This window comes from Marmota flaviventris, chromosome 19 (assembly GCF_047511675.1).
Source record: "Marmota flaviventris isolate mMarFla1 chromosome 19, mMarFla1.hap1, whole genome shotgun sequence".
Taxonomy (NCBI): Eukaryota; Metazoa; Chordata; class Mammalia; order Rodentia; family Sciuridae; genus Marmota; species Marmota flaviventris.
In genome coordinates, this window is record NC_092516.1 from 973,672 (window position 1) to 1,001,021 (window position 27,350).

General features: G+C 57.9%; 1 protein-coding gene across 1 annotated transcript in view; it reads left to right on the plus strand.

Annotated features, from left to right (window-relative positions):
• The window catches only part of Tekt5 (tektin 5), a 62,624-nt gene that overhangs the window by 23,090 nt on the left and 12,184 nt on the right, over positions 1–27,350 (plus strand). Inside the window, exons 6-7 of the mRNA XM_071605746.1 lie at positions 9,523–9,677; positions 11,982–12,207. Coding sequence (XP_071461847.1) covers positions 9,523–9,677; positions 11,982–12,207 — 381 coding nt within the window. The remainder of the gene's footprint in view (positions 1–9,522; positions 9,678–11,981; positions 12,208–27,350) is intronic.

Here is a 27,350-nt window from a genome sequence, read left to right on the forward strand (position 1 = left end):
TGGAGACTGGGAGAGAACGAACCCAGCGGGCACATGACGGGCAGCCCTGCGAGGCCTGCGCCAGCTCCTTCTGAGAATACCACCCAGTGGCAGGGGCACAGGCGTCTTCTCCATGGCCCACTTCCGCTGGCCTCAGCCAATGCGGGGCGTCCGTGGGCGGGGCGTCCGTGGGCGGGGCGTCCGTGGGCGGGGCGTCCGTGGGCGGGGCGTCCGTGGGCGGGGCGTCCGTGGGCGGGGCGTCCGTGGGCGGGGCGTCCGTGGGCGGGGCGTCCGTGGGCGGGGCGTCCGTGGGCGGGGCGTCCGTGGGCGGGGCGTCCCGGAGGGAGGCTGCGCTGGGTTGGGGTTAGCTGGCTTCAACTCTGGCTCTGGCATTTTCTCGCCATGTCACCATGGCCAGTTGCACCGCCTGTGTTTGCTTCCGTTTCCTCCTCTGTCAGGTGGGAGCAGTTGACAAGTCGTTGCGAGTAAGAGCAGAGTCAGGTGATGGATGAACCTCCGCTCTAAAGCCATGGTCTGATTTCTGACCTGCCGAAGCGGGGTCAGCACCCAGCACCCGGGACTGAGAACAGGTTTGGCGTTCAGAACAGAGGTTCTCCAGGTGTGGTCCTTGGGCCAGCAGCATGAACACTCCCTGGGAACCTGTTAAAAAATGTAGATGATCAGGGTCCATCTTGGGCCCACTGAATCAGAAACTCTGCAGGTGGCACCCAGGAGTCTGAGGCTTAACAAGCCCCAGGTGCACACTCTAGGTGTCGGTGAACAAATGTGATCCCTCCCTCTTCCCTCTCTCCCTGCAGCAGATGTGTTCTCAGCAGATCCTATTTACTAGAGTGAATTAGGGCTTGGGGACACAACAGTGAGCATGAAAGACAAGATCCTCCCCTTCAGGGACCTTATTCTAGTGGGGGAGACATTTTTTTTTTTTTTTTTTAAAGCAAACAATTAAAAATTGTGACAGATATCAAGATCCTCCAAGTCCTGAGACAGGATTGTGGATCACCATGAATTTTCACAGGACCATCAAGGCCTCCTCTCTAGCAGGGATCACCCCCTCTCCTGCTTCCAGACTCCTCCAGGACTTTCAGGACACTGTCCCCAGACTGCCACTCTGTAGCTGAGACCTGTGTTGGTCTGGTGTTGTCTGAAGGCGCTGAATCACTGCTTGCAGAAGCAGCCGGGAGCTGGGCTTGCTCGCATCTCCCCTGGAGAAGTGGTTCTCAACCAAGGCGAATCGGCTCCCCTGTGGCACTTGCCAGTGTCTGGAAACATTCTTTGTTTTCACAACTGTGGGGGAATGCTACTAGCACACAGTGCTCAGAGGCCAGGAGCTTCTTTTCTGCACACTCTAATGTCAAGGTGCCGAGCCAAAGAACCCCGCTTGGGAGTGTTGTTGTCCTGAATTCCTGGCCACGGCTCTCTTCTCTTTTCTCTCTTTACTTCTTAGCTTGGCTGAACTTGAAAATCTTCCACCATCTGACCAGAAAAATTATTCCAGACTCTCTACCCCCTTCCCAAACTGGGAAATCTGTACAGAGCCAGACATCTCCTTGGAAACCCCTTGGCTTCATGCAGTCTGGAAAACAATGAATTTGCAAGGTAGCACCAAGCATGCAGAAGCCTAACGTCGGCCGGAACTGCTAAATCCATTTTTCCCCTCCACATCAAAAATAATTTCCTGGCCTCAGAGGCTTTTTCTGCTGTCACAAGATGTTGGCAGGGAGTTTTCCATGGCAAATGATTTTGCCAAAGGTAGTATCTTCCCTTTCAAAGCTGTGGATTTCTGTTCCAGCCAGGAACATGCGCACTTTTCCGCTGAGCCAGGGTTGGTGTCGTTGGAGGCAGACCGGATGATCGCCTTTCACACGCCATGCGTGGCCGGAGACTGTTCCCGGTGGGGACCTCACCCTTTCCACACCCTGGGTGCTGGGTCAGGGTGGAAGTCTGCTTCCAACTAGATGAGGGAGGATGATCATAGCTGAATTTTCCCCCCGCTGCAAGTGGAAGGAGGAGGAAAAGACCCAGTAGCCTGACTCAGCGTAGCCAGGGTCCTAAGAGCTTGGCTCAGCTTCACTCTTCTCTCCCTCATTGAGAAGGGGTTGTTATGAGCCCCATTTTACAGATGAGAAGACTGAGGACAAGTGACTTGCTGAAAGCCCTGCTGCCCACCCATCCTCCAGCTATGCTATGGCAGAGCAGGGGAGTCTTGATCTGTTTGGGGGTAATGGGGACATTTCCCCCAGCCTCATCATAACCAGAATAATAGGGTTGATAATTTGAGACTCAAGCCAGTTTTATTTTCCTCTTGCCCTGCCCCAGGACATTAGCAAGATCTGGAAACATTTTAGTTGTTGCAAGTGGGGGCAGGAAGTGTGCTACCGGAGTAGACGTCAGGGCTGCTGGTGAACACAGGGAGCTCCCCCACCTCCCACGGCCAAGTGTCTTGGAAGGAAGGTCTAGATTTAAAGAGCGAGGATGGGAAGAGGATAAACAGGTAGGTGGCTCGGCAGATGGGTGGATAGATAGGACACCTTATGTGGGTTACCGAAATTGCTCCTCGGAGTCACCCTCTGGCCAAATGCCATTATTATCTCCAACCCAGAGAGGGTTGGCGATTTGCCAAGGCCACAGCCTCGGCAGTGGAATGCTCATTTGGGCACAGGCTGGTGGCTCCCAAGCCTCCCTTTTGGAGGTTGTTCCTGATTTTAGGGGGTGGGCGGGCTGAAGTCTGTGACCCCTGACCAATCCCGGCCTGTCACTCTCCACGTTCCCTAAGTTAGCAAGTCCTTCTGGTTTCCCCTTTTGACTGCGTTCCTTTGTGTCTCTCCATACCAACATGGTGTGAGTCCTCCTGTCCCTCAGCATCCCCAGCCTGGTCCCCATCTGTCCTCTGAATGGGAGGCAGAGATCTGCCTAAACCCACAAATCTGACCACAGGTTTCACCACCTTGAAGCATCAGACAAGCAGCTCAGAGGGGCGATTTCTCTGTGACGGGCCACAGCAGAGGCTGCAAGCTAACAGAGGAGGGCAAACACCCACCCACAGGTGTCTTGGTAAATCAAGTTTCATTGGCAGCTACACGGTACACTTACCTGTTGTTGAGGCTGCTTTTCTGCTGCGAGGGCCAAGTTGAGGGATTTCAACAGAGACCCTAAGGGACTCCCTTCAGTCTAGCGGGGGCTGACTTGGGAGACTTAAAACACACTGGAAAGATGGGGCTGATCGAATCTAAATCTCAAGGGCCTAAATCGGGGGCCTGTGGGGAACAGCCCCCCTGAGATCCAGGAGCTCTCAGTTCCCAGAGAAGGAACCCACCTCCCTCTGCCTTTTTGTCCCACGGGGGCCTCGGTGGTGGGACGAGGCCCAGCCACGCTGGACATGGCTTTTCAGTCCCTCAGTTCAGACGCTCCTCTCTTCCAGGAACACCCTCCCGGACACACTCAGAGATGATGTTTGCCAGTGTATGGGCACCCCTAGTCCACACCAGGTGATACAGAACTAAGCATCACACTTCTCCCCTTTAGTCCTCACAGTAACCCTGCGGGTGGGTTATTGTGTATCAATTTTACAGTCAAACAAAAGTGCTCCACCTGGTGTCTGCAGCTAGACAGGCCTCGATGGAGGTCGAGCCCAGATTGCATGAGGCACAGAGAAGTTGTGATCTATGCAAGGTCACACAGCAAGTAAGAGCAGGAGCTGGAATGTGTGAACGCAGAGAGATGGCAGAGGACTGTCCCTGGAGGCAGGGCATGTGACAGGCTTAGGCTCTCCTTGATGGTGGCACCCCACAGCATGAGGGTGTAGAACTCGGGGCTGGGAGAGGGAATGAGGTGAGCATCCCCTCCCACACCCTCTTTCCGACTGAATTCCTGCTCCTGGCCAGGGCGGGAAAGGCAGGGCTGGCTGCCAGACCCGGGTGCCAAGACTCCTCCCATGGGGTGACCCCCTGGGCCAATCCCCAGTGGCCCCGCCCAGCCTCCAGGATGACTGTGCCCAGGAGCCTGGTTCCCTTACTGCCCCAGCATTGTGGGAACAGAGAGATTAATGTCCCTGAGGAGGGGTCTGGGTCCCAGAGCAGCCCTCCGAGCTTGGGGACCAGGCAGCGACGCAGCCCTGTGTTTGTCCCTGGGTGTGAGAGATTGCTGTGTCTGGCGGCGGCAGGTGGGGAGCCAGGTGCCACGGCTTCCTTGTGGCCCTTTACAGGGTGTGTTTCGGGAGGGAGCTGGCCCTTGGGAAGAGCCGAGTGCCGCCATCGCCCAGTCTCACCAGCCCTGTGGGGGGCAGCCCAGAGGTGCACACACCTGCCACATTTTCAGGCCCAACCCTGCATTCTGGGTCACAGCAGGAAGAGGGCCCCCGCTCTGGGCCTGGGTTTACAAGGTTCATCCAGGTAGATTCCCCCACCCCCTGGCCACTTGGGTTCCACTGGGACAGCCTTGGCTTCTGTGGCCAGTTCTGCCTGCGGCCATTAGCCCAGCTCCTCACGGAGGCTCCTTTGCATATCGCTGTGTCACCTGCGCCCCTGGTTCTTGACCCTGACTGCATCACCCTGGAGTGTCTGAGAAGGCCTGGTGCCCAGGCCGCAGCCCAGGCCCTGGAGGCCAGAAGCGGGGCCGGCGGGCGGGGCGGGGCTGCAGGAGTGCTGATTCCAGGTGTCGCCTGGGCCGCCAACCTTGGGAATGGCTTTTAACATTAGATGGTATTTTTTCAAAATTCTCCCTTAAAAAATAAGGACACTATTTTTGAAGGAAACTTTGAGTCTCTTAGGGCGGCAGGGAGTTTCCCTCCTTAGCCCCGTGAAGACGGATGAGTGTGCAGTCCGCCTGGGTTCTCCCTCACCTGCCTCTGTCTCCTCACCGGGTGGCCTGGTCACTCTTTCTCCCAGGACGCCCACTGTGATTGTCCTGCGGCTCTCTCGGTGCAGTTGTGTTCTCATCCGCGGGTGTGGTGTTTTGGGCGGGTTTTTAATGCTTTCAGGAGGGATCGGGTGGTCTTGTGCCTGTGCCGCCTGCGCTTCTCACCCGGCTCCTTCCAGAGGCCCAGTGCCGAGGCCGAGCCGGCTGAGCCTCCTCACAGAGCGCTGGAGGCGCACAGTCATGGCACCTGGTGGCTGTCAGCTGGCTGCCCACCAGGGGTGACACTGCGAGGAACGTGTGTGACCTGGGGGTCACAGGTGACAATTTCCTACAGTATATACCCAGGACTGACTCACTGGGACGCGCAGGTCCCCAGGCTGGGTCTGGTCCCATTGACTCGCTCTCCAAAAAGGCCGCGTCAAAGGCCTCTAACTCGGGATGAGGGTCCTGCTGGCTTCCTCCTCAGCAGAAGGTCCAGGCTGCTGTGTCCCTGGTCACCTCACACAGTGGTCTGCTCCTGCTCCTCAGGTTCTGGAGCTCTGGAGCCCCCCGGCTTTCAGGACTGGGGGTGGCTGCGGGAGCTCCCCTGTGATGAGGTGGCCCTGGCTCTGAGTGATGGGGCTGGACAGAGGTGACGGGAACGCTTTTTGGCAGTGTTCACACCTGCTGTGGCCTGGGCCGGGGGTGTGCGTCACCAGATGGTTCTAGAGCAGCCCGTTGTGGGAAACCCAAGGTTCTGGAAAACCCACAGACGGGTTCACTCAACAGGTGCTGCCGAGGGCTATGGGGAGGCAAACCCAGACGGTCCCCCCTGGGCACCACCGGGCCCTCCCCAGCTCCGACGTGCTCCCTCTCCTGCACGTCTGATCTTCCTGGGGACACGCAGCAGGACTTGGGGTTTCCCAAATGCGGTCTCTCAGGAGTGTCTCCTCGACTTCGCCATACCCCGTGCTCCAGGACTTAGAGTTTAAATGTCACTTCGATTTTTTAAAAAATACATTTATTTAGAAGAGACACTGTCGAGGCACGGCAGGCCGCGAGCATTGAGTCAGAGCCTGTTACCCAGGAGCCAGGAGGTCCCACGGCTCCTCCTGCCCCTCTGGGGAGACGACCTGCGTGTGGCCAGCAGGTCTGAAGAGGAAATGGCCAGGGATAATGGTCTCACTTTCCTCATCTAGAATCAGGGAATGTTGCTGGAACCTTCCGCAGAGGATTGATTTGCACCTCTAATGCCATGTCCACGTGACGGTCTCGGTGCCGGCCTGGCCTGGAGCCACCTTGATGATCAGTCCAGTGTGGCTGCACCCGCGAGGGGATTCAGGACTGAAGTGTCCCCCCACCCACGTGCGGCACACCAGAGGGGCCTTCCAACAGCAGGCAGAAGGGACTTGAGCTGCTGAGATGGAGGAGGGCGTCGTCCCGCTGTGTGGGAGGTTGCAGGTGACCACAGCATTAAAGGAGCAAAGGAAAGTGAACCGTGTACAACCTAAAGGCCACCAGGAGGGGACTGTGTGCCCTGTCCCAGCGGATCCTCCGCCCAGATCCTTGCGTGCTGCTAAGGAGGGCCCACACCGGGAGCCCTGGGCTTGGTGACAGAGCACATGCGTGAACGCCCTCCCCTGGCCCAGGACCAGGCCTTGTTAGAGCGCCAGGCCCTGGTGAGGCTGGCCCGGCCCTGAGCAGGGGCACCAAGGGCGAGGACCGTGAGGGAGGCCAAGGGAGGGCAGCCTCAGCGATGTCCCTGGGCCGTGGGGCACCACGGAGCACTCGTCAGCTATGTGAGGCTGCATTTTCTCCCATACCAGGCCCAGGGGGACCTCTGACGTCCCCCAGAGCTCCCCCAAAGGGCAAGATTCCCAGGAAAGTCCCCAGGACTTCCAGGAGGGGTGAAGTGTTTACGTGGCACCCACACCCTGGGCCACATGGGCCCACTCTAGGGCATGTTCCACCAGCGAGAGCCCACTCTGTTCTGGGGGCTCCCTGGGAGCTGGGTGGGGCCAGCCTCTCTCCCAGGTGTGCTGTGGAGGCGGCTGGGCCGCCTCCGCCCACTCCTAACTCAGCCGCCCGTCCCCACTCACTCCCAAGAAACAGGCCTCTCCGGGCTCGCAGAGTGTCAGAACCATCTTTCCAGGCTCTTCTCTTAAGCCGACAGGGAAGCCAGGGCTTTCCCACTTGGACACATTGTCTTTTAAGCCATTTCTTGGTGCCTGTAGCATGTGCCTCTGACTCCCTGAAATAGCCATCCTCAGGTGGCTTAGATAAGGGGGAAGGAACACGATTGGAGAATCCTTACAGGCAGGGCCTGGGGGTTGTCCGCACTGTCCCAACCCCACTCAGGAGCATCGGCACATTAATGTGGAATCACTTTTCTCCTATCTCAAAACCTTAGGGATATAGGTCCACATAATTTGGGGGGCAGACTGTTCCCAAATTTTAGTGTGCATAAGAACCGTTGGGGAGTGGTTGACAATACAGCCTTCCAGATCCCACAGCCAATCATGCAGTCAGTGTTTATTTAGTAGTACTATGGCTTACCAGATTTAGCAAATAAAAATGCAGGACAGGGGCTGGGGGTGTGGCTCAAGCGGTAGCGCGCTCACCTGGCATGCGTGCGGCCCGGGTTCGATCCTCAGCACCACATACAGACAAAGATGTTGTGTCCGCCGAAAACTAAAAAATAAATGTTAAAAAAAATCTCTCTCTCTCTCTCTTTAAAAAAAAAAATGCAGGACACCCCGTTAACCCTCAGCATCAGATCGACAATGAATCATTCTGATGTCAGTCTACCTCACGCGGTGGGCGAAGACTTAGTCTGTTGGGGGGGTTATAACAAGGTACCACGGACGAGGAGGCTTATAAACAATGAAATTTATTTCTCACAGTTCCACAGGCCCAAGTCCACCTCAGGGTGTCAGCACGGCCGGTTCCCCTGGGGGCCGACTTCTCATGGTGGAAGACATGGAGGTGGCTCGCTGGCCTCTTACAGGGCACTAGCCCTGTTCACAAGGGCGCCATTCTCATGACCTGATCACTTCCCAAATGCTCCATCCTCCAGTGCCAACACGTGGGAACTGGGGTTCCATTACGTGACTTTTGGGAGAACACATCCCATTGGCTCACGGTGGGACACACACTGAGAAGTGATCAGGTGTTTATCTGGAATTCAGATCTAACGGTGTCCTGTAGTTTCACTGGTCCCTCTGATGTCATCCATCTTTTCTCATTCTCCGGCCTTTCTGTCTCTCTGTCCAGACCTCCATGACTTGGATGATGGGGATTTCCTAATAGGGTTTCTATCATGGTTTCTTTGAATTCATACTCCTCATTTATTGTACCAACAGTCAAAATAGAAAAGACATTCACTGGTTGTTGTCTGGTGTCAAAATGGCGGGCACACAGCAAACATCTTTGGTTTCAAGATGGCGGCACACAAAGGGAATGCCCCCCACAGAATGGCAGGCTAGTCTCAAGCACTAATCCCAGCAACTTCTTGTTACTGGGGGAGCTGGTGAGTGGGCTTCTTAAATGCTCTTGTTCTCTGGTCCAAGTGAAATTGATAATGGATAATATCAGCACCTCCTTCTGGGCTTTGGGGCCATCGTGGCTGGGTGCCACCTCTAGGCATGGGGTCCTACCAGCACAGCCCTCCCACAAAGAGCCTCCTTGCAGAAGAGGGACTCCCAGAAAAATATAGCTGCTCAGAGAGCTGGCCACTGGGTGACAGCAGTGTGTATGACGTGTGTTTAGTGTGTGGGCTCCATCCCTGGTGTGCTTCTGGGGGCCAGATGCGAGGTTGGGTCCTTCTGGTACCGGGCTGGCCTGGCGTGCCCATTCTTCAGCAGTGATCTCATTCTTTATTGTGGAGATTTTCCTACACACAGAAGCAGAGAGAATCACTCAGAAGACTCCCATGTCCCAACACAAGTGACAGCCCTTTTCCAATCTTTCCTTGTCACTACCTTGTTCTGATTTTCGCTGTCTTTTCCGTGAAGATCCAGCGAGCTTCTTATCAGGAGCACAGCCTGACGCACTGTGCTGATGAGTTCGTTCTTCCCGGGTTTCTACCTGCAGAACCTCCACGCAGAACAAGACTCAGAGCGGCCCACCCCAGCAGGCTCCTCCGCCCCTGCTTGGGATCTGAACTTCCCCAACTGTAGGGCACAAGGGTGGCATTTTAGTGGGCAAAATGTTTCTATGCATAAGCTGAAAAGTTTCTCTCTTTCTTCTCCATTTACTGACCTAGTTACTGGGAATAATAAGATTGTGAAATAGACACAGAGCAGCCCACACTAATTCTGATGGAAACAGGCTTGGAGATGAGCGGCTGCTCTGAATGCTCCACGTCAATCCTCAAGCCCCCCCTTCCCTGTCTTCCCACTGAACACTGATTGGCTGCATCCATGGTCACTGGAGATTCAAGGCAAGACCTTGAATCTCGGCACTGCCCATCCCCAGCATTCACAGTGTGGGCTGTAGTGGCCAGAGGTGCCGAGGTGCTCCCCAAGATCCTCTTAGGGTGAGGACCCTCACCACAAGGGTCCAGGGGAGGGGGCAGGAGTAATTACGCACTTCCTAGGGCTTCCTGAGTTGGCCTCAGCTCCCTCCAGGCCCAAAGTGGGAGGAGGCCAGCGAGTCCCATGGGTGGTGATGGCCTCGTGGTCCCCACAGACGCTGCAGGAGATCTTCCAAGCGGAGAACACCATCATGTTGCTGGAGAGGGCCATCATAGCCAAGGAGTGCCCGCTGAAGGTGGCGCAGACCAGGCTGGCATGCCGGAACCGGCGGCCCAACGTGGAGCTGTGCAGGGACATCCCACAGTTCAGGTGAGTGGTGCTGGGGGGTTTGGGGAGACACTTGGGGACCTGGGAAGGGGAGGGGTGGATCGCAGGACGCCCAGGAATCTTGGAGCTAACAGGACCTCCAGCCCACACTGGGCAGTGTGCGGATGTGGTGGAGGGAGACCAGACGTGAGTCCAGCCCGCTGTCCTGCGCCACAGCACTGCCCTCCCTGCCCGGGCACGCACCACTTATCACCAGGGGTTTGTGCTCTGTGCTCAGGAAACCTCGTGTCCTCCAAAGCTGAGTAGAAACCAGCCTTCCAGGAAGGCCTGGTGCCCTGGTGGCCTCCCTTCTCTCTCCAAGCTCCCCCTCCCTGACTTCCACTTCCCACCTCCCTGATTCCCACCTCCCACCTCCCTGAGCTCCCACCTCCCACCTCCCTGATTCCCACCTCCCACCTCCCTGACTCCCACCTCCCACCTCCCTGACTCCCACCTCCTCCTCCCTGACTCCCACCTCCCACCTCCCTGACTCCCACCTCCCACCTCCCTGACTCCCACCTCCTCCTCCCTGATTCCCACCTCCCACCTCCCTGACTCCCACCTCCCACCTCCCTGACTCCCACTTCCCACCTCCCTGACTCCCACCTCCCACCTCCCTGAGCTCCCACCTCCCCCTCCCTGACTCCCACCTCCCACCTCCCTGATTCCCACCTCCCACCTCCCTGACTCCCACCTCCCACCTCCCTGACTCCCACCTCCCACCTCCCTGACTCCCACCTCCCACCTCCCTGACTCCCACCTCCTCCTCCCTGACTCCCACCTCCTCCTCCCTGATTCCCACCTCCCACCTCCCTGAGCTCCCACCTCCCACCTCCCTGAGCTCCCACCTCCCCCTCCCTGACTCCCACCTCCCACCTCCCTGATTCCCACCTCCCACCTCCCTGAGCTCCCACCTCCCACCTCCCTGATTCCCACCTCCCACCTCCCTGACTCCCACCTCCCACCTCCCTGAGCTCCCACCTCCCTGATTCCCACCTCCCACCTCCCTGACTCCCACCTCCCACCTCCCTGACTCCCACCTCCTCCTCCCTGACTCCCACCTCCTCCTCCCTGACTCCCACCTCCCACCTCCCTGACTCCCACCTCCCACCTCCCTGACTCCCACCTCCTCCTCCCTGACTCCCACCTCCCACCTCCCTGACTCCCACCTCCCACCTCCCTGACTCCCACCTCCCACCTCCCTGATTCCCACCTCCCACCTCCCTGACTCCCACCTCCCACCTCCCTGATTCCCACCTCCCACCTCCCTGACTCCCACCTCCTCCTCCCTGACTCCCACCTCCCACCTCCCTGATTCCCACCTCCTCCTCCCTGACTCCCACCTCCCACTTCCCTGACTCCCACCTCCCACCTCCCTGATTCCCACCTCCCCCTCCCTGACTCCCACCTCCCACCTCCCTGACTCCCACCTCCCACCTCCCTGACTCCCACCTCCCACCTCCCTGACTCCCACCTCCCTCCTGTACAGTTCTCACCTATGAGGCCTTGGGGTAGCTGGAGTCCTTCCTCACTGGGTGGAGTCCACCTGTCCTGCCTAGCTGAGGAGGCCTGCTTCTGTGGACATGGGAGGGGGTGGAAAGTTCATGGTGGCCCAGAAGGGGAGCCCATGAGTGTGGGTCAGGGTGCAGTGCCTCTCCTGGGCTTCTGGGAGACGCCACAACCCCAGTCTCTGCCTCCATCTTCACACGCCTTCTTTCCTGGGCACCTCCATCCCCGGAGGCCCTTGCTTTCTCTTACAAGGAGATCTGTCCTTGGATGAGCTTAACTTAAGATCCGTAACTGAACGATGTCTGCAAAGACCCTACTTCCAAATAGCCAGAATCCTATGTAAGATGCACATAACAAAACTTCCTTTTAATTATGGCTGAATGCCCTTTCATAGTACAGCCCTGCCACGTATGATCATCATTCAACTGTCAGTGGACACTGGACTAACAGTTGCCACCCCTGGTGTAGTGAACAGCGGGGCTAATTTATACCTTTTGGTTCAAACACCCGTTTTCAGTTTTTTCTTGATTACAGGCCAGGGGTAGAATTGCCCGCCGCATGGAAAGTCCGTGATCAACTTACCAGGAGCCGCCATGTTGCTTTCCCAGCCTCTGCTCACCCTCCTGTTCCTCATGTCCATGGCCCCCGGCAACCCTCCTCCCCTGTGGTGCCCTCAAGGCCTGCAGCCCTCCTCCCCATCACTGCAGACTCCCACACCAGCCCTCCTCCTCCCCATGGTGGGTGCGTCTGTGCTGAAGGACCCAACCAACCTGGCCCTGGCCTCTGCCCTCTCCCCAGGCTCCTGAACGAGGCGTTCACCATTGACGACACCCTGCAGACCCTCAAGCTGAGGCTGCGACAGACCCAGGACACGATACAGCTGCTGGTGACGACCAAGTCCCGGCTGGAGCACAAGCTGGCCATCAAGGCCAACACCCTGTGCATCGACAAGGAGAGGTGCATGTCCATGCGCAAGGCCTTCCCCAGCACGCCCCGCCTGATGGGCCACACCTGCTCCGCCCCCGTCAGCCCTTGCGCCTGCTCTGCTCGGGTTTGTTAAAGGGCATACACTTGGAAAAGACCCCAAAATAAAGTGTCATTTACTCCCTTTCCTCCTATCATGAAAAAAAAAGTATATGTACATGTATATATAAAGAGCCCAAGTAAATATGCCCAAATCGAAGATCCTGAGACTCGTTTCTTGCTTCACATGCTTCAGAGGTTCCCTCCGGTGCGAGCCTGGGGACTTGCAAGGCTGCGAGAATCCCCAGGAACGAGAGGCCCCTCCCTCTCCTTCCAGCCGTCCCTTTTTCCCTGTCTGTCCCCTTAGAAATACAAAGTAGGTCGGAACTCAGAATCCAAAGCCCAGCTCTATCACCGGGTGCTGATAGCCTTGAACAAGCGCCTAACCTGGGCACCTCATTTATGAAAAGAGGTCAGTGGTAGAGGTGACTGGCAGCACTTGGGGCAGTGCAAATAATAATGAAAATCATTATTACTTGGAGGCAGAAGTCCTAGGCTTGAATCCGAGCTTTGATAGGGTGTTTTATAAATTGTAGGAGGGAAAACAGGCAAAAATTTAAAAAAAAATTTTTTTTTGGTTCCAGGAATGAACTCAGGGCCACTTAACCACTGAGCCGCATCCCTAATCTTTTTCTGTACTTAGAGACAGGGTCTCTCTGAGTTGCTTAGGGCCTCGCTAAGTTGCTGAGGCTGGCTTTGAACTTGGGATCCTCCTGCCTCAGCCTCCTGAGCCACTGTGGGTACAGGCTTGCGCCACGGCGCCTGGCAAAATCAATTCTTTGGGCAGGTAGAGCCGAGGGAAGCTTTGTGGGAAAGTGCCGCCGTCTCAAAATTTTAAACATAGAACTACCCACCAGCCAGCAGTTCGGCCCCAGGTGTACACCTAGGGCATTAAAGCCGGGACTCTAGCAAATGCGTGCGCAGGGCACTCACAAGTCAACGGGAGTCACAAGTCAACGGGAGGAGCAGCCCAGAGCCCCTCAGGGGTGCACAAGAAGCAAACGTGGCCGTCCACAGGAGGACCGTCCACAGGAGGAGCGCTAGCCGGGAAGGGAGGGACGTCCCGGGGTCAGTCAGCAGAGGAGCAGGAAAAGACAGTGTGGCTGGGTGCACTTTGGGGTTTTATTCCGCCACAAAGAAGGATGAAAGTAGGTCACTTGCAGGGACATGGATGGAACTTGAGGCCATTATGGCAAGTGAAACCAGGTCACCTGTTGCTCTTATGTGGAAGCTAGAGGGGGGAAAGGAAGCGAAAGATGGGGGGTCTCATGAAGATCAAAGGGAGCTCGGTGGAGTTCAAGAGAGGGACCCCGGAGGGGGAGGGGCGGGGAGGGGAGGTCCTGGGAGGGACCCCGAGGGGAGGGGCGGGGAGGGAGGGGAGGTCCTGGGAGGGGGGGAGGGACGGGAGGGGAGGTCTTGGGAGGGACCCCGGAGGGGGAGGGGCGGGGAGGGGAGGTCCTGGGAGGGACCTCGAGGGGAGGGGCGGGGAGGGGAGGTCCTGGGAGGGGGGAGGGGCGGGGAGGGGAGGTCCTGGGAGGGACCCCGGGGGGGAGGGGCGGGGAGGGGAGGTCCGGGGAGGGGCGGGGAGGGGAGGTCCTGGGAGGGACCCCGGGGGGGAGGGGCGGGGAGGGGAGGTCCGGGGAGCGGCATTGGCCAGATCAGGTAGTAGTGTGGGGGCAGGTGGCGATGGCACCCAGCACTCTGCCAACTACTGCGCACCAATAAAAACGCGGAGAGAGGAAGAAGAGCCCGGCGGCCGCGTCGGGGCAGAGGACAGCGCAGCTTCCAGAACCGCGAGCTGGTTCAGGGGGTCTTAGGGGGCGAGAGGTCAGCCGCCGGTGGGATCTGGGCCGGCGCGGGGCCGGGAGGAGGAAGGTGCGGGAGGCGGAGAAGGAGCGGAGAAGGGCACCGTGGGCGGGGGCAGAGCCTGGTCCTGCAGGGCCTTGGTGAGAAGCCGCCGGCCCCTAGGAGCAGGCGTCCCGAACACCAAGCCAGTGGACACCCGGGCGCACGCTTTTGGAGAGGAAGTTCACCCTGAATCCAGAACCTTAGTCCTGTCCACAGCCTTGGACTTGTGGATGTCTTCCTTAAGGTTCTACTTAAAAAGAAAAAAAACCCAGGTGCAGAGCCAGAGTAGTGTTCTGTCTAGATCATGGGAGACCCTGACGTCAGGTCCAAGGGCAGAGAGAGCGAGCCGCCGAGTGAGCGAGAGCGCGGGCAAGTCCAGGGCCTGAAGTGAGGACCGGGCCTGAAGGCTCGGGGTGCAAGACGGTCACTAGGACCGTCCTCGGGGGTGCGGAGAGCACAGCAAGCAAGGTGGCATTGAAAGCCAGGCCCGGTGGCGCGCTCCTGTCATCCCAGTGGCTCGGGAGGCTGAGGCAGGAGGATCGCGAGTTCAAACCCGGCCTCAGCAAAATCGAAGTACCAAGCAACTCAGGGAGACCCTGTCTCTAAATAAAATACAAAAAAGGGCCGGGGATGTGGCTCAGTGGTTAACTGGGTTCAAGCCCCATACCAAAAAAAAAAAATAAATAAATAAAAAAGATTGCACTTAACGTACCAGAATGTCTAGGGAGTGCACGGTGAGCAACAGCTGGATTTTATTTGTGGATTTTTACAAACCTTCTATGGTGAATGTCATCCCTTTTAATCAAGAGGAAATGCTTTTCTTAAGCTCCCTATTTTGCAATAGATTTAGAATTTTAAGAAGACAATGTGACAGAGATGGTACAGGGGTCCCTGTTCCCTCCACTCGGTTCCCCTCAGGTTAACACCTGACAGTCATTGTGATGGGCACCTGTCAGAACCAAGAAAACAACAGGACACGTTGCTACCAACTCAACCCCAGGGTTTATTTGGATTTCACCAGTTTACCCTCTCACGCCTTCTTCTTGTTCCAGGATCCCGTTCTCCATCTGCTCCATCTTCCTGGGTCTGACGGTTGCCCAATCTTTCCGTGGTGTTTGAGAGTGTGCTGATTTTCCAAATATCAGCCAAGTACTCTGGGATTTTGGTCTGTCCCATGTTTTCTCAGGATCAGATGGAGAGGGTGGATTCTGGGAAGAAAGCTCCCTGAGAGGCGGCGCCCTTTCTGCTCCGTCACAGTGGAGCTCAGGAGGTCCTGCGCCATCCCTGAGGACGTGTGCCTGTGTGTCTGCGGCTTCTCCACCACCAGTTACTCTTTCTCCTTCTCTGTGATCTACTTTAGAAGAGCGACCCAGGTCCAGCCCGAGCCCAGGGGCCGGGGTCGGCTCCGCCTGCTTTAGAATCAGGAGCATCCGCACATAGTATTTCTAGTCCTATGGAAGACAGCCATCTCCTTTGCCTCCTTTTAAGTATTTATCCCGCCATTTATGTCTACCAGCATGGACTCATAGATATACCCTGAGTGATGGTCCAATACCACACTGTGTATGTGGTTGCTCAAATTTGCTCAAGGGGAATCCTGGTTCTTTTTATTGGGGGTTGGTATCTGGAAACCATGGTATGTGGCGGCTGTGCCTGTGGATGAGAAACTTTTTGTAAGCTGGGTGCTGTGGTGCACGCCTGTCATCCCAGCAGCTTAGGAGGCTGAGGCAGGAGGACCACAGGTTCAAAACTAGCCTCAGCAAAAGTGAGGCACTAAGCAACTCGGTGAGACCCTGTCTCTGAAATACAAAATAGGGCTGGGGATGGGGCTCCGTGGTCGAGTGCCCCTGAGTTCAATCCCTGGTATCCACCCCCTGCCCCCTCCCCAAAAAAATAAACTTTTTTTTAAATTGGTGCCTAGGAGGCGTTGGATGAGCTTGGGAGAAGACCAAGGGGAGGCACTGGTGACGCCCTGAGATTTCAGTCCCCTCTGTCCCCTCAGGCCCTGCACACAGGGGAGTCCCACAAGTGCTTTACTAAGTGAAGAGAAAATGCCGAGGCAGTCTGTACCAACCCGCGGGAGCCCTCCTGGATTGGCGAGTCGTTCCTGAGTTTTAGGAGAAAAAGTCTTTGGCTGCCTCTGGGCATGGGAAATGACCCCCAGCCCCATTCGCTCTTTCCAGCAGAGGACCTGGATGACGTGGGACCCCCGGTGACTCTCAGAAGCTGCAGGCTGGCCACCCCTTTGCAGGATGACTTCTCTGCTGCAGAAGCATCGGAGGCAGGAAATCTCAGCGACAACCCAGGACTGGCTTCCTGCCAGCCCCAGGAACACCCTGGGAGACAAGGGTTTCCCAGCTCATCTGCTGTCCCTGGTGGCTGGGGAGCGATGCCGTCCAGCTGGCCCCGGGAGCACACCACGCCCCAGGAGAGAGGCAAGAGTGTGTGTTTCCGGCCTTCGGCTCCCGTGCTGACCCAGCCTGTGGCATTTTTCTGAAGAGCAGGCCTGGTGCTAGAAATGAGGAGGCTTTGGAGGGAAAGAAAAGTGAGAAACCACAGGAAGGAGTCTAAGACTTGGGGACTGGTAAGACGGACAGGCCTGGACCAGGCTCAGTTTGTAGAACCCGCCTTTTTTCAGAACATATCAGACTCTTGACAACATTCGCATAATGAATTCTGCATATATGTGTGTGTGTGTGTGTGTGTATTTGACGTTTCTTAAAAACAGGATTTAAAAAAAATGGCTGCCTGTGCCCACAATCTCGTGCTGCTGACCTAGGGACCCACGGCCTTCCTGGGCCACAGTCCCCACCACTCCCTGTCGCCCCACACCGTCCTGCCTCACTCACAGATGTTGCTGTAGGCTCTCCAGGCAGCTGTCATTGTCACCCCCCCTTGTCCTGCTCCCTAAGGACCCTTTGAAACAGCCTGGCCCCTTTGGAAAATCGAAGCTCAGAGGGTTTGAGATGAGAAGGAACTTCAGTGTGTCACAAAGTCCAGTGCAGGCAGATCTGGGGTGGGGATCAGGACTCCTGCCCCATGGGCTTCGCAGGACACCAGTGCCCGGGCTGGGCTGCCCACATTCAGGTAGTTACTGCCGAGCCGGACACCAGTGGTGGCTGCCTCCCAAGCTCCAGGGAAGTCAGTTCCGGGCATCTGGGGCGCCCATGGGGTTCCCCCCCGGGTGGCTCTCAGGGGTCACTGTCTCCTGGATTCTGGGGTCAGAAGAGGCATCGCGTGAAACCTCCAGCGGGGCTCCAGCCTGCTCTGCCCGCGGTGTCTCCCAGCTCTGCTTGAACCTGTGTCTGGAACCCATGTCCCCACTGAAGTCCCCTTTCCACCCTGAGGTGGCTTCACTGAACTCTAATGCAGACGGTACTGGTGAGCGGTCCGCTTCAGTCCGTGCTGACGCAGGTGTGGCCTGTGGTGTCAGAGCCACAGTGGAGCTAGTGGACATGTCCGTCACCCCCCCACCAGACACCCCTGATTGGCGTTGTCCGCATAGATTAGTTTGCAGCTTCTGGAATTTTGAACAAATGAAACCATATACGAGTGCCCTTGTTTTTGACCTGCTTCCTGACTCAGCCTGTTTGTTCTGAAATTCCCCTGACCCACGGGCCTCAAGGTGTGAGTAAGCCCAGGCCCCGACTGCCCCCAGCCCTGCACGATCTGCTCCGTCCTCCCTCCGTGGCCCAGCTCCTGCCCTCTCCACTCTCTGTGCTCCAGCCCTACCCTCTTTCTCTCTGTCCCTCCACACACCCAGCTTATGTCTGCCCCAGGGCCTTTGTACCCGCCGTCTCCCTTTCTGGAAGGCTCTGGCTTGGCATTTAGTTCTCAGCTCAAATATCACCTCCTGAGGGCAGCCTGGGCACTCTGCCTAGTGCATCTCACCTCTCACCCTCACGACAATCCCATGGCCTTATTTTACACTCTTCGCAGAACTTCTCACCATCTGAAATCACGTTTATGCACTTACAATGCGCCTCTCCTCTGCTGCAGGCGCTCCGCAACAGCAGGGGCTTTGTTCACATCTAGAGCAGCCTCTGCACCTTGCTGATGCTTGAAGGATCCGCTGAGTGGTTGAGTAAATAAATGGCACCATGCAATACCATGGCGACCCCTGGCATGATGTCAAGGTGGAGACTGAAGACTAGCTGGGCGCATTGACGCAGGCCTGTGATCCCAGCTACCCGGGAGGCTGAGGCCGGAGGATCACAAGTTCAAAGTCAGCCTCAGCAACTTGGTGAGGCCCTAAGCAACTTAGTGAGACTCGGTCTCAAACTTTTAAACAGTGCTGGGTGTGTGGCTCAGTGGTTGAGGACCACTGGGTTCAGTCCCCAGTACCATAAAACCCCAAAAAATTCCAGTACAAACTTGGTCAGATAAAGAAGGCATTTCCCTCCGACCACAGAGCTTTAAAGGAGTCCAGGGTCTCTAGGAGCCTCCTGGTTCAGCCGAGCAGAGCCTCTCAGCTCCACTGGAGAGGCAGTAAGGACAGCCCTCGGGGACCGAGTCCAGCCAGGGCAGCGTCCCTCCCGCTGTCCACAGCTTTGCTCTCAGAAGGCTCCGGGCAGCCAGATGCATCCAGAAATGAGCCTCCAGCTGCTCCTCCCTGGACACCTGCCCCTCCCCCTGCTCGCTCCGTCCTGGTTGTCAGCTTTAACACGCCCTCAGGCCCACAGAGGCTCCCCCAGCATCAGAAGACTGACTCCCACCACGGTGGCCGCTGGGACCCCCAACACAGGGTTTGGTGCTTCTGGCCTTGGCTGCCCCTGAGGCTGCAGCCCCTCTCCCCACTTTGTAAAAAAAATATTTTTTAATTTTGGTCCTGGGGACTGAACCCAGGGGCACTGAGCTACGTCCCCAGTCCTTTTTATGTTCTTAAGACCTCGACTTTATTTATTTATATGTGGTGCTGAGAATCGAACCCAGTGCCCACACATGGCAGGCAAGTGCGCTACGGCTGAGCCCAGCCCCAGCCCCGCCCCAGTCCTTTCTGAGATAAGGTCTCACTAAGTTGCTGAGGCTGGCCTCAAACCTGTGGTCCTCCTGCCTCGGCCTCCCGAGCACCAGGCCCCGCTGCCCCCTCTCTTCATCCTCCTCTTCTGCCTCTTCTTGGTCTCCCCCGTGTCCTCCTTTAATCCCATCCACCCCTCCTGACTCCCAGAGTTCTCTTACATCTCAGATTCCTGCCCACGTCCTCAGCATCTCCAGCTCGCCCGCCCCTCCTCAGGAGACGCCCCGCTGGTCACTTCATCCGACCTTGGAGCCCTCTACCTCCCATGTGCCTCTGTGGGCATGTCCTGGTGGCAGTGACCGCTGCTCACCACCATCTCCACAGGAGACCACGCTCCTTATGTCTCACCTGGCAGCAGGTATGATGGGGCAAAGAGGAGCCAGCCCCACCCGCGGCCCCTGGGGACAAGGGCCTACCATCCCAGGAACTGACCCTGGGTTAGGCGGGTGGCAGAATGTGACCTTCAGGGAAGAGGATCCTCTGTGAAGTCAGACGGCTGAGTTAGGAAGGCGGCTGAACTTGAGCCTCGGCATCATCAGGACAGGGTCCTCGGGCCCAGGAAGCACCAGGATCTCAAACAGTGTCACACTATTCCTCGAATGTTTGTGGCCACCGTTGGGCCCCACGACACACTACTGAGTTGGCACTGATTGGCACCGATGTTTCCTGATGACTCCTAGATCCCTGTGGAGAAGGGGGTCTCCCGCTGCCAGTGTCTTAGAGGGGTGGTGGGTGAATGCCCTCATTAAGAGCCGACTTTCAACTAGACCTGGGTTCTAACTTGGGTTCATAGCCAGCTAGCTGGGTGGCCTTGGAAGAGCTGCTGAACCATTCTGAACCTCAGTTTCCTCACCCAGCAGTGGGAGTCTACAATACAGCTAGCTCCCAGGGACGCTATCTAGAGGGGCTTTCAGTAGCGTTTGTAAAATAACCGTCTCGCTTTATTGAGCATGTATGCTAGGCAACCTAAAAGCTACCATCTCATTTTAATCACTGGTCAGCCCTGGAACATGAAAATAGAAATTAAGGCACAGACAGGTTAAGGAACCTGCCCATCATCACACAGTAAATAAATGAGACAGGATTTCAATCAGTTGAGTGATCTGAAGTGTTGACGGCAGCTTCCCGAATAAAAGGAAAGCATTGTTTAGGGGGACCTACGGGGCAAAAGGGGACTGGAAAAGCCACTGGCCAAGGCTGTCTAAAGGAACAGAGGACACCACAGTGCTGCTGAGCCGGGGGTGGACATTGCTCCATGCCCGCCCGGGGAGACAGCAGGATAAGAGCTGGAGATGCCCTGGAGATGACGGCTGGGATGCAGGAAGACGCTTTACTCAGCGCCGGTCACCCCTCCCCCACCACAGAGAGGAACCTGAGGCCCAGAGAGGCTGCTCACTTGCCCATGTTGACACAGCAGGGGAGCTGGCCCTGGCCCGAGCGCTCATGCACTCACCACCCAGGTGGCTCCCACTGGCATTCCCACCGCCCCACCCGCTGCCCGCCACTCAGGCCACTGGGCACTGTGAGGGAGGCGGGGGCATTGTTCCATGTTGCCCAGAAATGCCAGTGCGTCACCGTCACACAAAGTCCTGGCTGTTTGCTCCTGGGCTCCCGGGCGCTCTTGACACTTGTCCCCTCTCGCAGGCTGGGGGGTGGGGAGGGCAGGTTCAAAGCACACAATTAAAATTCCTGCGGCCCCTGGAAAGCATACAGAACATTCCTGGTCTGATAGGGACCGGGCTGGGCGGCAAGCCTCTTGTGCATTCCCTGGTGCCTGCCCTGTGCCACGTGACCCCAGACAGACGTGCTCAGGGCTGGAGTCCTCTGTGTCCCCTAGACAGCCGGCCACCCTCCTCCCCACCCAGCCACGCTGCTTGGGATTCCTGGCGCTCCTCTGGGGCCAGGCTCGGGGGTGGTACCAGGGGAGCAGAGCCCTGGATGCCTGGGTGGGGGAGGAGAGGGGCTGCTGGCCTGGACCCATGAGGCCACAAGGTTTGGGTGATTCTGGGCTGGCAGCGTGTGTGTGTGTGTGTGTGTGTGTGTGTGTGTGTGTGTCCGTCTGTCCTGGGAGAGGGTGTCCCGCTGCCCACAGCTTGGCCCCAGGCTGTCGGCATCAGAAGATGAGAGTCCCTGGCCAGCTGGGTTGGGAGTGACAGAGAGCCGGCCTCTCGGGGCTGATCTTTATCTACAAACCTAGGGGTGGACTTTGACAGGTTGAGCGTGTGGCGTGTGAGAGGCACAGGGCACCAAATGTACAGTGCTGGCTCCGGGGTTCACCGTCCTGAGGGTCTGGGAGAGCGAGGGACAGCAAGAGCTTAATGGGCTCAGGGTCCCGTTTGGGTGATGAAAATGGATTGGAGCCAGATAGCGGCTGTGGACACAGGACGTTGTGGATGCCACTGAATGGCACCCTTTCAAAGGGTTGATTTTATGTTAAATGAATTTGACCTTCATTAGAGAAAAGAGGGAAGGTCAGCAGGTGCTGCCCACCCCCAGCCCGTCCTCTACTGCTCTGAGTACTGTGTGTGTGAACGCTGGGGCAGGCCCACTAGACACTAAATACATGTGTCCACATTGATTAGATATTTGGAAAATTGCCTTGCAGATTTATACAATGAATCAGTACACACACACACACACACACACACACACGGAGGACCCTTGTCCCGAGAGGCTGAGTTGGGCCTGGATTGCCCGCCCTGGTCCTGGCTCTGCCCGGGCACTCCCGAGGGTGCCTGGGCTTTTGGTCCTCGTATGCACGGGAGCCCAGTGAGGGTTACAGGGGTAAGGTACAGGGTAGTAGGGGCCTCGGGGACAGCACAGGGCTGGGGCTCCAGGGGCCCTGGTGCCCAGTGGCTGTTAGAGCGCCAACACACAGAGCTGCATCAGGGAGACCCAGTGGGCGCCTGCCAACCGAGGGCGGCCAGCAGCCACGTGGCCCAGCCTGCCTCGGCGGCCTCCTCACCCGGCCCTGGGGCGGGGACGGGGGACAGTTCAGGGGGCACAGAGGGGACCAAAGGGGCGAGTGGCCCTGGAACGGAGGCCGGTGGGACACTCCTGCTGTCTCATAAATTCCTAGGAATTCCTGGACTCCTCGGTGTCCCCTGGACAGCCGGCCACCTCCTCCCCACCGAAGGCTCCGACTTTCCCCAGAAACGGCCCCGGGAGCGTTTCCTTAGCTCCCCCGCCCGCCCCTCTGTCGACCCTGGTGCCACGGTTCCGCGCAGAAGCGTCCAGCGACTCCTAGGAGATGGTGACCCCGGGTGCACGGGCGGCGTGGCGGCGCCTTCTGCGGCGGCGGTCACAGACCGAGAACTAGCACCGCGGCGCGGCCCCGCCCACCCGGCCCTGTATGCAGATGAGGCACGCCCTGGCCCCGCCCCTCCCCGCGCCACGCCCCGAGCACCAGCCGGGCTCCTGGGCAGCCCGTGCCAACCGCCGCGGCCCCCACCCCGCGGGACTGGGGCTCCTGCGGGCTGCCCTGCTCCCCACGTGCACCCAGGCTGTGCGGGGTGTGTGCGGGCTCAAGAGGGGCCGCATGCATGCCTCCCCCAGCCCCCCCCCCCCGTTGGCATCTCGGCCGGTGACCCCCGCTGCAGGAGGAGGTGGGCGGAAGACGTGTGGGGTCCTCACTCCGCCTTCGGAGGGGCCGGGAGCCCAGCGGGGCTTGGCACTGGACCCGGAAACATTTCCTGGTCTGAAGCGGTGCTGAGAGGAACACAGTAGGTGGGAACCAAGCTGAACTGCCCCGGGCTCTCCTCCCACCCCCGCAGGAGCCCGTGGGCCCCACAGGAGGGAGTTGGGAGAGAAGCTTTATCTGCCAGAACCTGGCACGGGCCAGGGCTCAGTACGTGCCTGTACAGTCAGGGTAACCTTCTTGGCAACCCCTACCCCCACGCCTCCCAGTGCTCTCTGGGAAGCACTGGGATAAGGCCTATGAAGTAGGGGCCAGAGAGACTGTCACACAGCTGGGGCTTTACCTCTGAGCATTCTCCAGCCTCCCTTCCTGAGCTCCACTTTCCTACCACAGTGCCTTTGCATACACATCCCTCCCTTGTTCTCCCAGTTCACAGCCGGCACTTAGTTCCCAACATTGTCTTTTTTCCAGGGAGGACTTGCCCTGTCCTGCTGGTGGGTCCCTCTGCTTCCTCTCCTTCCTTTCCTGTGTAGCTCAGTTGTGTCCTCAGTTCCCCAAACTGCCTTGACGACACAGGAGGGGGCTGAGCCCCGTTCACCCCACCAGCCATGAGGTGGCACCCTCTTTCCTTCTCCCTGCACCCCCACCTCCAGCACAGCCTCCCCCACATGGTAGGGCTCAACAGTTTTTACCAAATGAATGGAAGACTCTAGAATGATTGGTGCTGAGTTCACCTGGAGCACAGGTAGACCCATCCCCAGGGGACACAAGACCAGCACGGAGAGGAATCCCAGGATGGACAGACAGGGTCCCTGGGACTGGCGCTGAGAGAGGGGACTGATGAAACCTAAGCCGGGGTTTTACAGAGAGGCACGTTTGGGAAGAGCAGACTGTGTTGTGGACGCTGCTTAGAGGACAGAAGTGACACCCACTTCTTTCTCCGGGAAAGACAACTCTCCCCCAATTCAGGAGGAGGTGGAAAAACTGTGACGGTGACACGGACTGCACTGGCCTGGTAGTGATATCGTGACAGGCCATCTGGGCGCCTCTGGGATGCAGCCCTGCTCTGTGCCCTTTACCTCTGCTCACCCAACTCAGGGACTGGACCCTTCCCCTCCCGCCCAGGTCCCTGCCCTCACCTGTTCCCGTCTCCCCTCAGTTCCTTCCTGGCGGGAGGCTGGGGTTCGGCTCTCAGAGCAGCGCCCCTCTGCCCGCTGAGACCCAGAAGACCTTCCACCGCACTTGCTCTTGCACTTCTCGATTTTGGGTTCTGAAATGCGTGGCCACTACCCTGGAGGGCAGGCCTTGTGTGGCAGCGGGGGACTCCTCTGATACAAGAGGGACTGGCCAGGGAAGGAGGTCGGGGGGTGTGCAGAAGGAGACCCCGAACCCTCCTCCCTCCTGGCTTCCCACGCGGCACCCAGGAGTCCCCCGCATTTCAGGATCTTGGACTTGGGGGGAGGATGCCCGTGTGGATCACGCCGAGGGGGCAGGGCATGGACAGAGCCGGCGGGGTGGGCAGCTTTCCCAGCGCCCTGCCAGGCTGAGATGGACAGTATCCTTGAGATCAAAAAGCAACCGCCCACACCCAGGCCTGCAAGCCGCCGGGTCCCTCTCTGGAGGGCAGCAGGGGCGGGTTGCAGAAGGGGAGCGGAGGCGGGCCCCACTCCCAGGGGTTCCTGCCCGCCCCCCCCCCCCCCCCGGGGAACAGCGCCATATCTCAGGGCTGGTGGCTGCCCCCGGACACTGAGGGCTTGTTTGCCCACCGCCCACGCTGGCTTCCCGGGAATCACCCGCGCTGGGCACCCTGGGGCTGCCGCTCAGCAGGGCCCGTGCCAATCGCTTCTCCTCCCCCGGGCAGCTGGGAGAGTGCCCACCTCTGGGTGGTGACCTCTGGGACAGGGCGGTGGGGAGGGGGAGCCAGGGTGAGTCGGAACCCCTGGACTGTGCCAGTGCCGACAAACAGCTCCCCGAGGTAAGGAGGGCTGAGTGTGCCCGCCCCACCCGGGACAGCAGCGCCCGCCAAGTGGGGACTGTGGGGGAGGGTGGGGGAGGGTGGGGGAGGGCGGGCAGGTCCAGACGCGTCCCTGCGTGGGTTCCCTGGGACAGGCCCCCTGAGGCTTCTGTCCCCTCCAAACCTGGCTCCAGGCTCAGGTGGGCCTGGTGCAGAGACCCCGAAGTCCTGGCCCCAGAATTTCAAAAGAAAGCGGGCAGCGGGCAGCGGGCCTGCGCAGTGGTTTGCAGGAGCCCTTCTTTGGCAGGGGACACGTGTCCAGAGTCTCCAGTCCCTGCCCCTCTCCCTGGAGATGTCGCTGCGGCCACCTCACCCACCCGTGGGGACTTCCCAGGGACATTGCTGCTATTATTATTTCTGGAATCCTCCCAACGACTTTCGAGATGGGGACCGTCCTCAGCCCCTTGGACAGGGAGCCTGAGAAGGCACGGGGTGACAACCCGCAGGGCGGAGCCAGCGGGGGAGCCGAGCTTGGCTGAGGTTCCGTCTCCCAACAGAGCGCAGCCCCCAGGGAGACCTATTCCCTCTTCATAGGGCGCTCTCATTCACTCTTACCAGGGCCTTCCTGGTGGCTGATGGGGACCAGGGGCCCACGATAGGACTGGGGCTGTGACCTCATCTGGGACTCCTCCCTACATGGTCCCAAGGCCCAAAGTGACGGGGAGGGGCTGGCATTGCCCGACTGGTGGCGTGAGGTGACAGGGGCAGGGGCACAGCCCTCCGCTGTCCAAGTGCTGCCCTCTGAGGGCTGCCCGACCTGCACTGCAGAATCTCTGGATTCCCAGGCTGTTCCCTGGTGGCCAGGGCTCCTTGGCAGGAGGCCAGAGTGGCCTTCCCCTCTCACGGAGGGGAAGAAGCAGCCGCGTTCTGTTTGCAGTGGCATCTGTGCCCGGCCGGCCTCCTCCTTCTCCCTGCCCTCCCGGGTTTCTGCCCGCTTTGGCAAGAAGAAGCAGCCTGGGCAAGGGGCCTGGGGCAGGAGTGGACAGGACTGGACTCCTCGGCTTTCTCGGCTGAGTTTTCTGGAAGACACCATGTTAGCTGATCTTGGAGGGGGGATAGGCTAGAGCAGAGGGGACCTGGGACTCCCAGCGGTTGGCAGAGATGGGCTGAGAGGCACCCGTTGGGAGACTCATTCTCCCTTCTAAGGACAGCATCCCAATCTCCCTTTGAGGATTTGCCCTCCTCCTCCTCTCCCCAGGGACGGTTTCCCTCGTCCATGGAGAGACCAGTGGGGCAGCAGACTCCATTCCCTGGCTGGCCACTGTTGGTTGAAGGTGTCCAGTGACGGCAGCCCTGGGACTTGGCTGAACTATTAGGGAAGAAGACACCTCTTTTTGCTGAGCTCGTTGAGTGAATTGATACAAACGGGAGCTGCTGGTGGCCAACTTCCCTGGTGACAGAAAGCAGCGCTTAAACCTGATTTTCTTTCTTTTTTTTTTTAAAATATGCTGATTTTTTTTTTAAAGAGAGAGTGAGAGAGGAGAGAGAGAGAGAATTTTAATATTTATTTTTTAGTTATCGGCGGACACAACATCTTTGTTTGTATGTGGTGCTGAGGATCGAACCCGGGCCGCACGCATGCCAGGCGAGTGCGCTACTGCTTGAGCCACATCCCCAGCCCTAAACCCGATTTTCAAAATGGCATTTGAAGTTAGTGAAGGGGAATGAATCATTCAAGCACCGAGACCATCGGCTACACATCTGGAGGAATATTAAGTCAGATCCCTTCTCATATCACAAAGAAATAAATTCTTGTTAAAGGAAAGAAATAAGTGTTCAAAGCTAAACGTATAAATGTAGGGAGGTAAAACACAAGACAATATTTTTTTTCACGAATCTGAGCATGGCCCCAACTTTCCTTAGCAGCCACCGAATTCAGAAGCCACCAAAGGAACATATTTGCAGACTGACTATACAGAAACAGAAAACCGTGTAGCCAACGACACCACAGGAAATCAGGAAGGCCGACCGCGACGGGGAGAAAACGTGCAATTTTTGTAAGGGACAGATGTAAATACTTTTAATTACAAAGGGGTCTTTCGCCATCAGTCAGATAAAAGGAAAAGCCACTCAAGCCCCAACTGGGCCAAAGACATGTACAAGCGAATCACAGAGATCATTGTTCTCCCCGAGAGACACTGATCGAAAGCAGCACCTGAGGAAAGATGTGACATAAAGTCTGCTGATGCACGTGCTATGCCCTTAACCTCCGGAACTGGGAGCTATCATTCCTTTTCTTTACCACATTACCCAGCCTTGAGTACTTCAGTATAGCAGCAGGAAGTTGTCTAATGCAGGGGGAACTGCAGAGAGAGGATGGGACCTGGCCTGCCTCCCTTCTGGGTCCTTGTGGCTAGACCAGCTCAAGGGTCAGCCCCTAGGGGACCTCAGCCTCTCCTGCCCCCAGATAGTGTCCAGGGTCCCCTTTGTTCTCTACTCCACCCCAGATCCAGGGCATCACAAGGGAAGCTCTTGGTTGCCTGAGCATGGGGGGGCGGGGGGCTTAGAGGAAGAATCTCTGCAAATACAGGTGTGAAGTCACAGCAGCTGTTTTTCCCGCCCCAGTGGCCAGACGGCTTCCTCCTCACAACTGCGGTTCCTCAAGGCCAGATCCTGAGCACCCCGAGT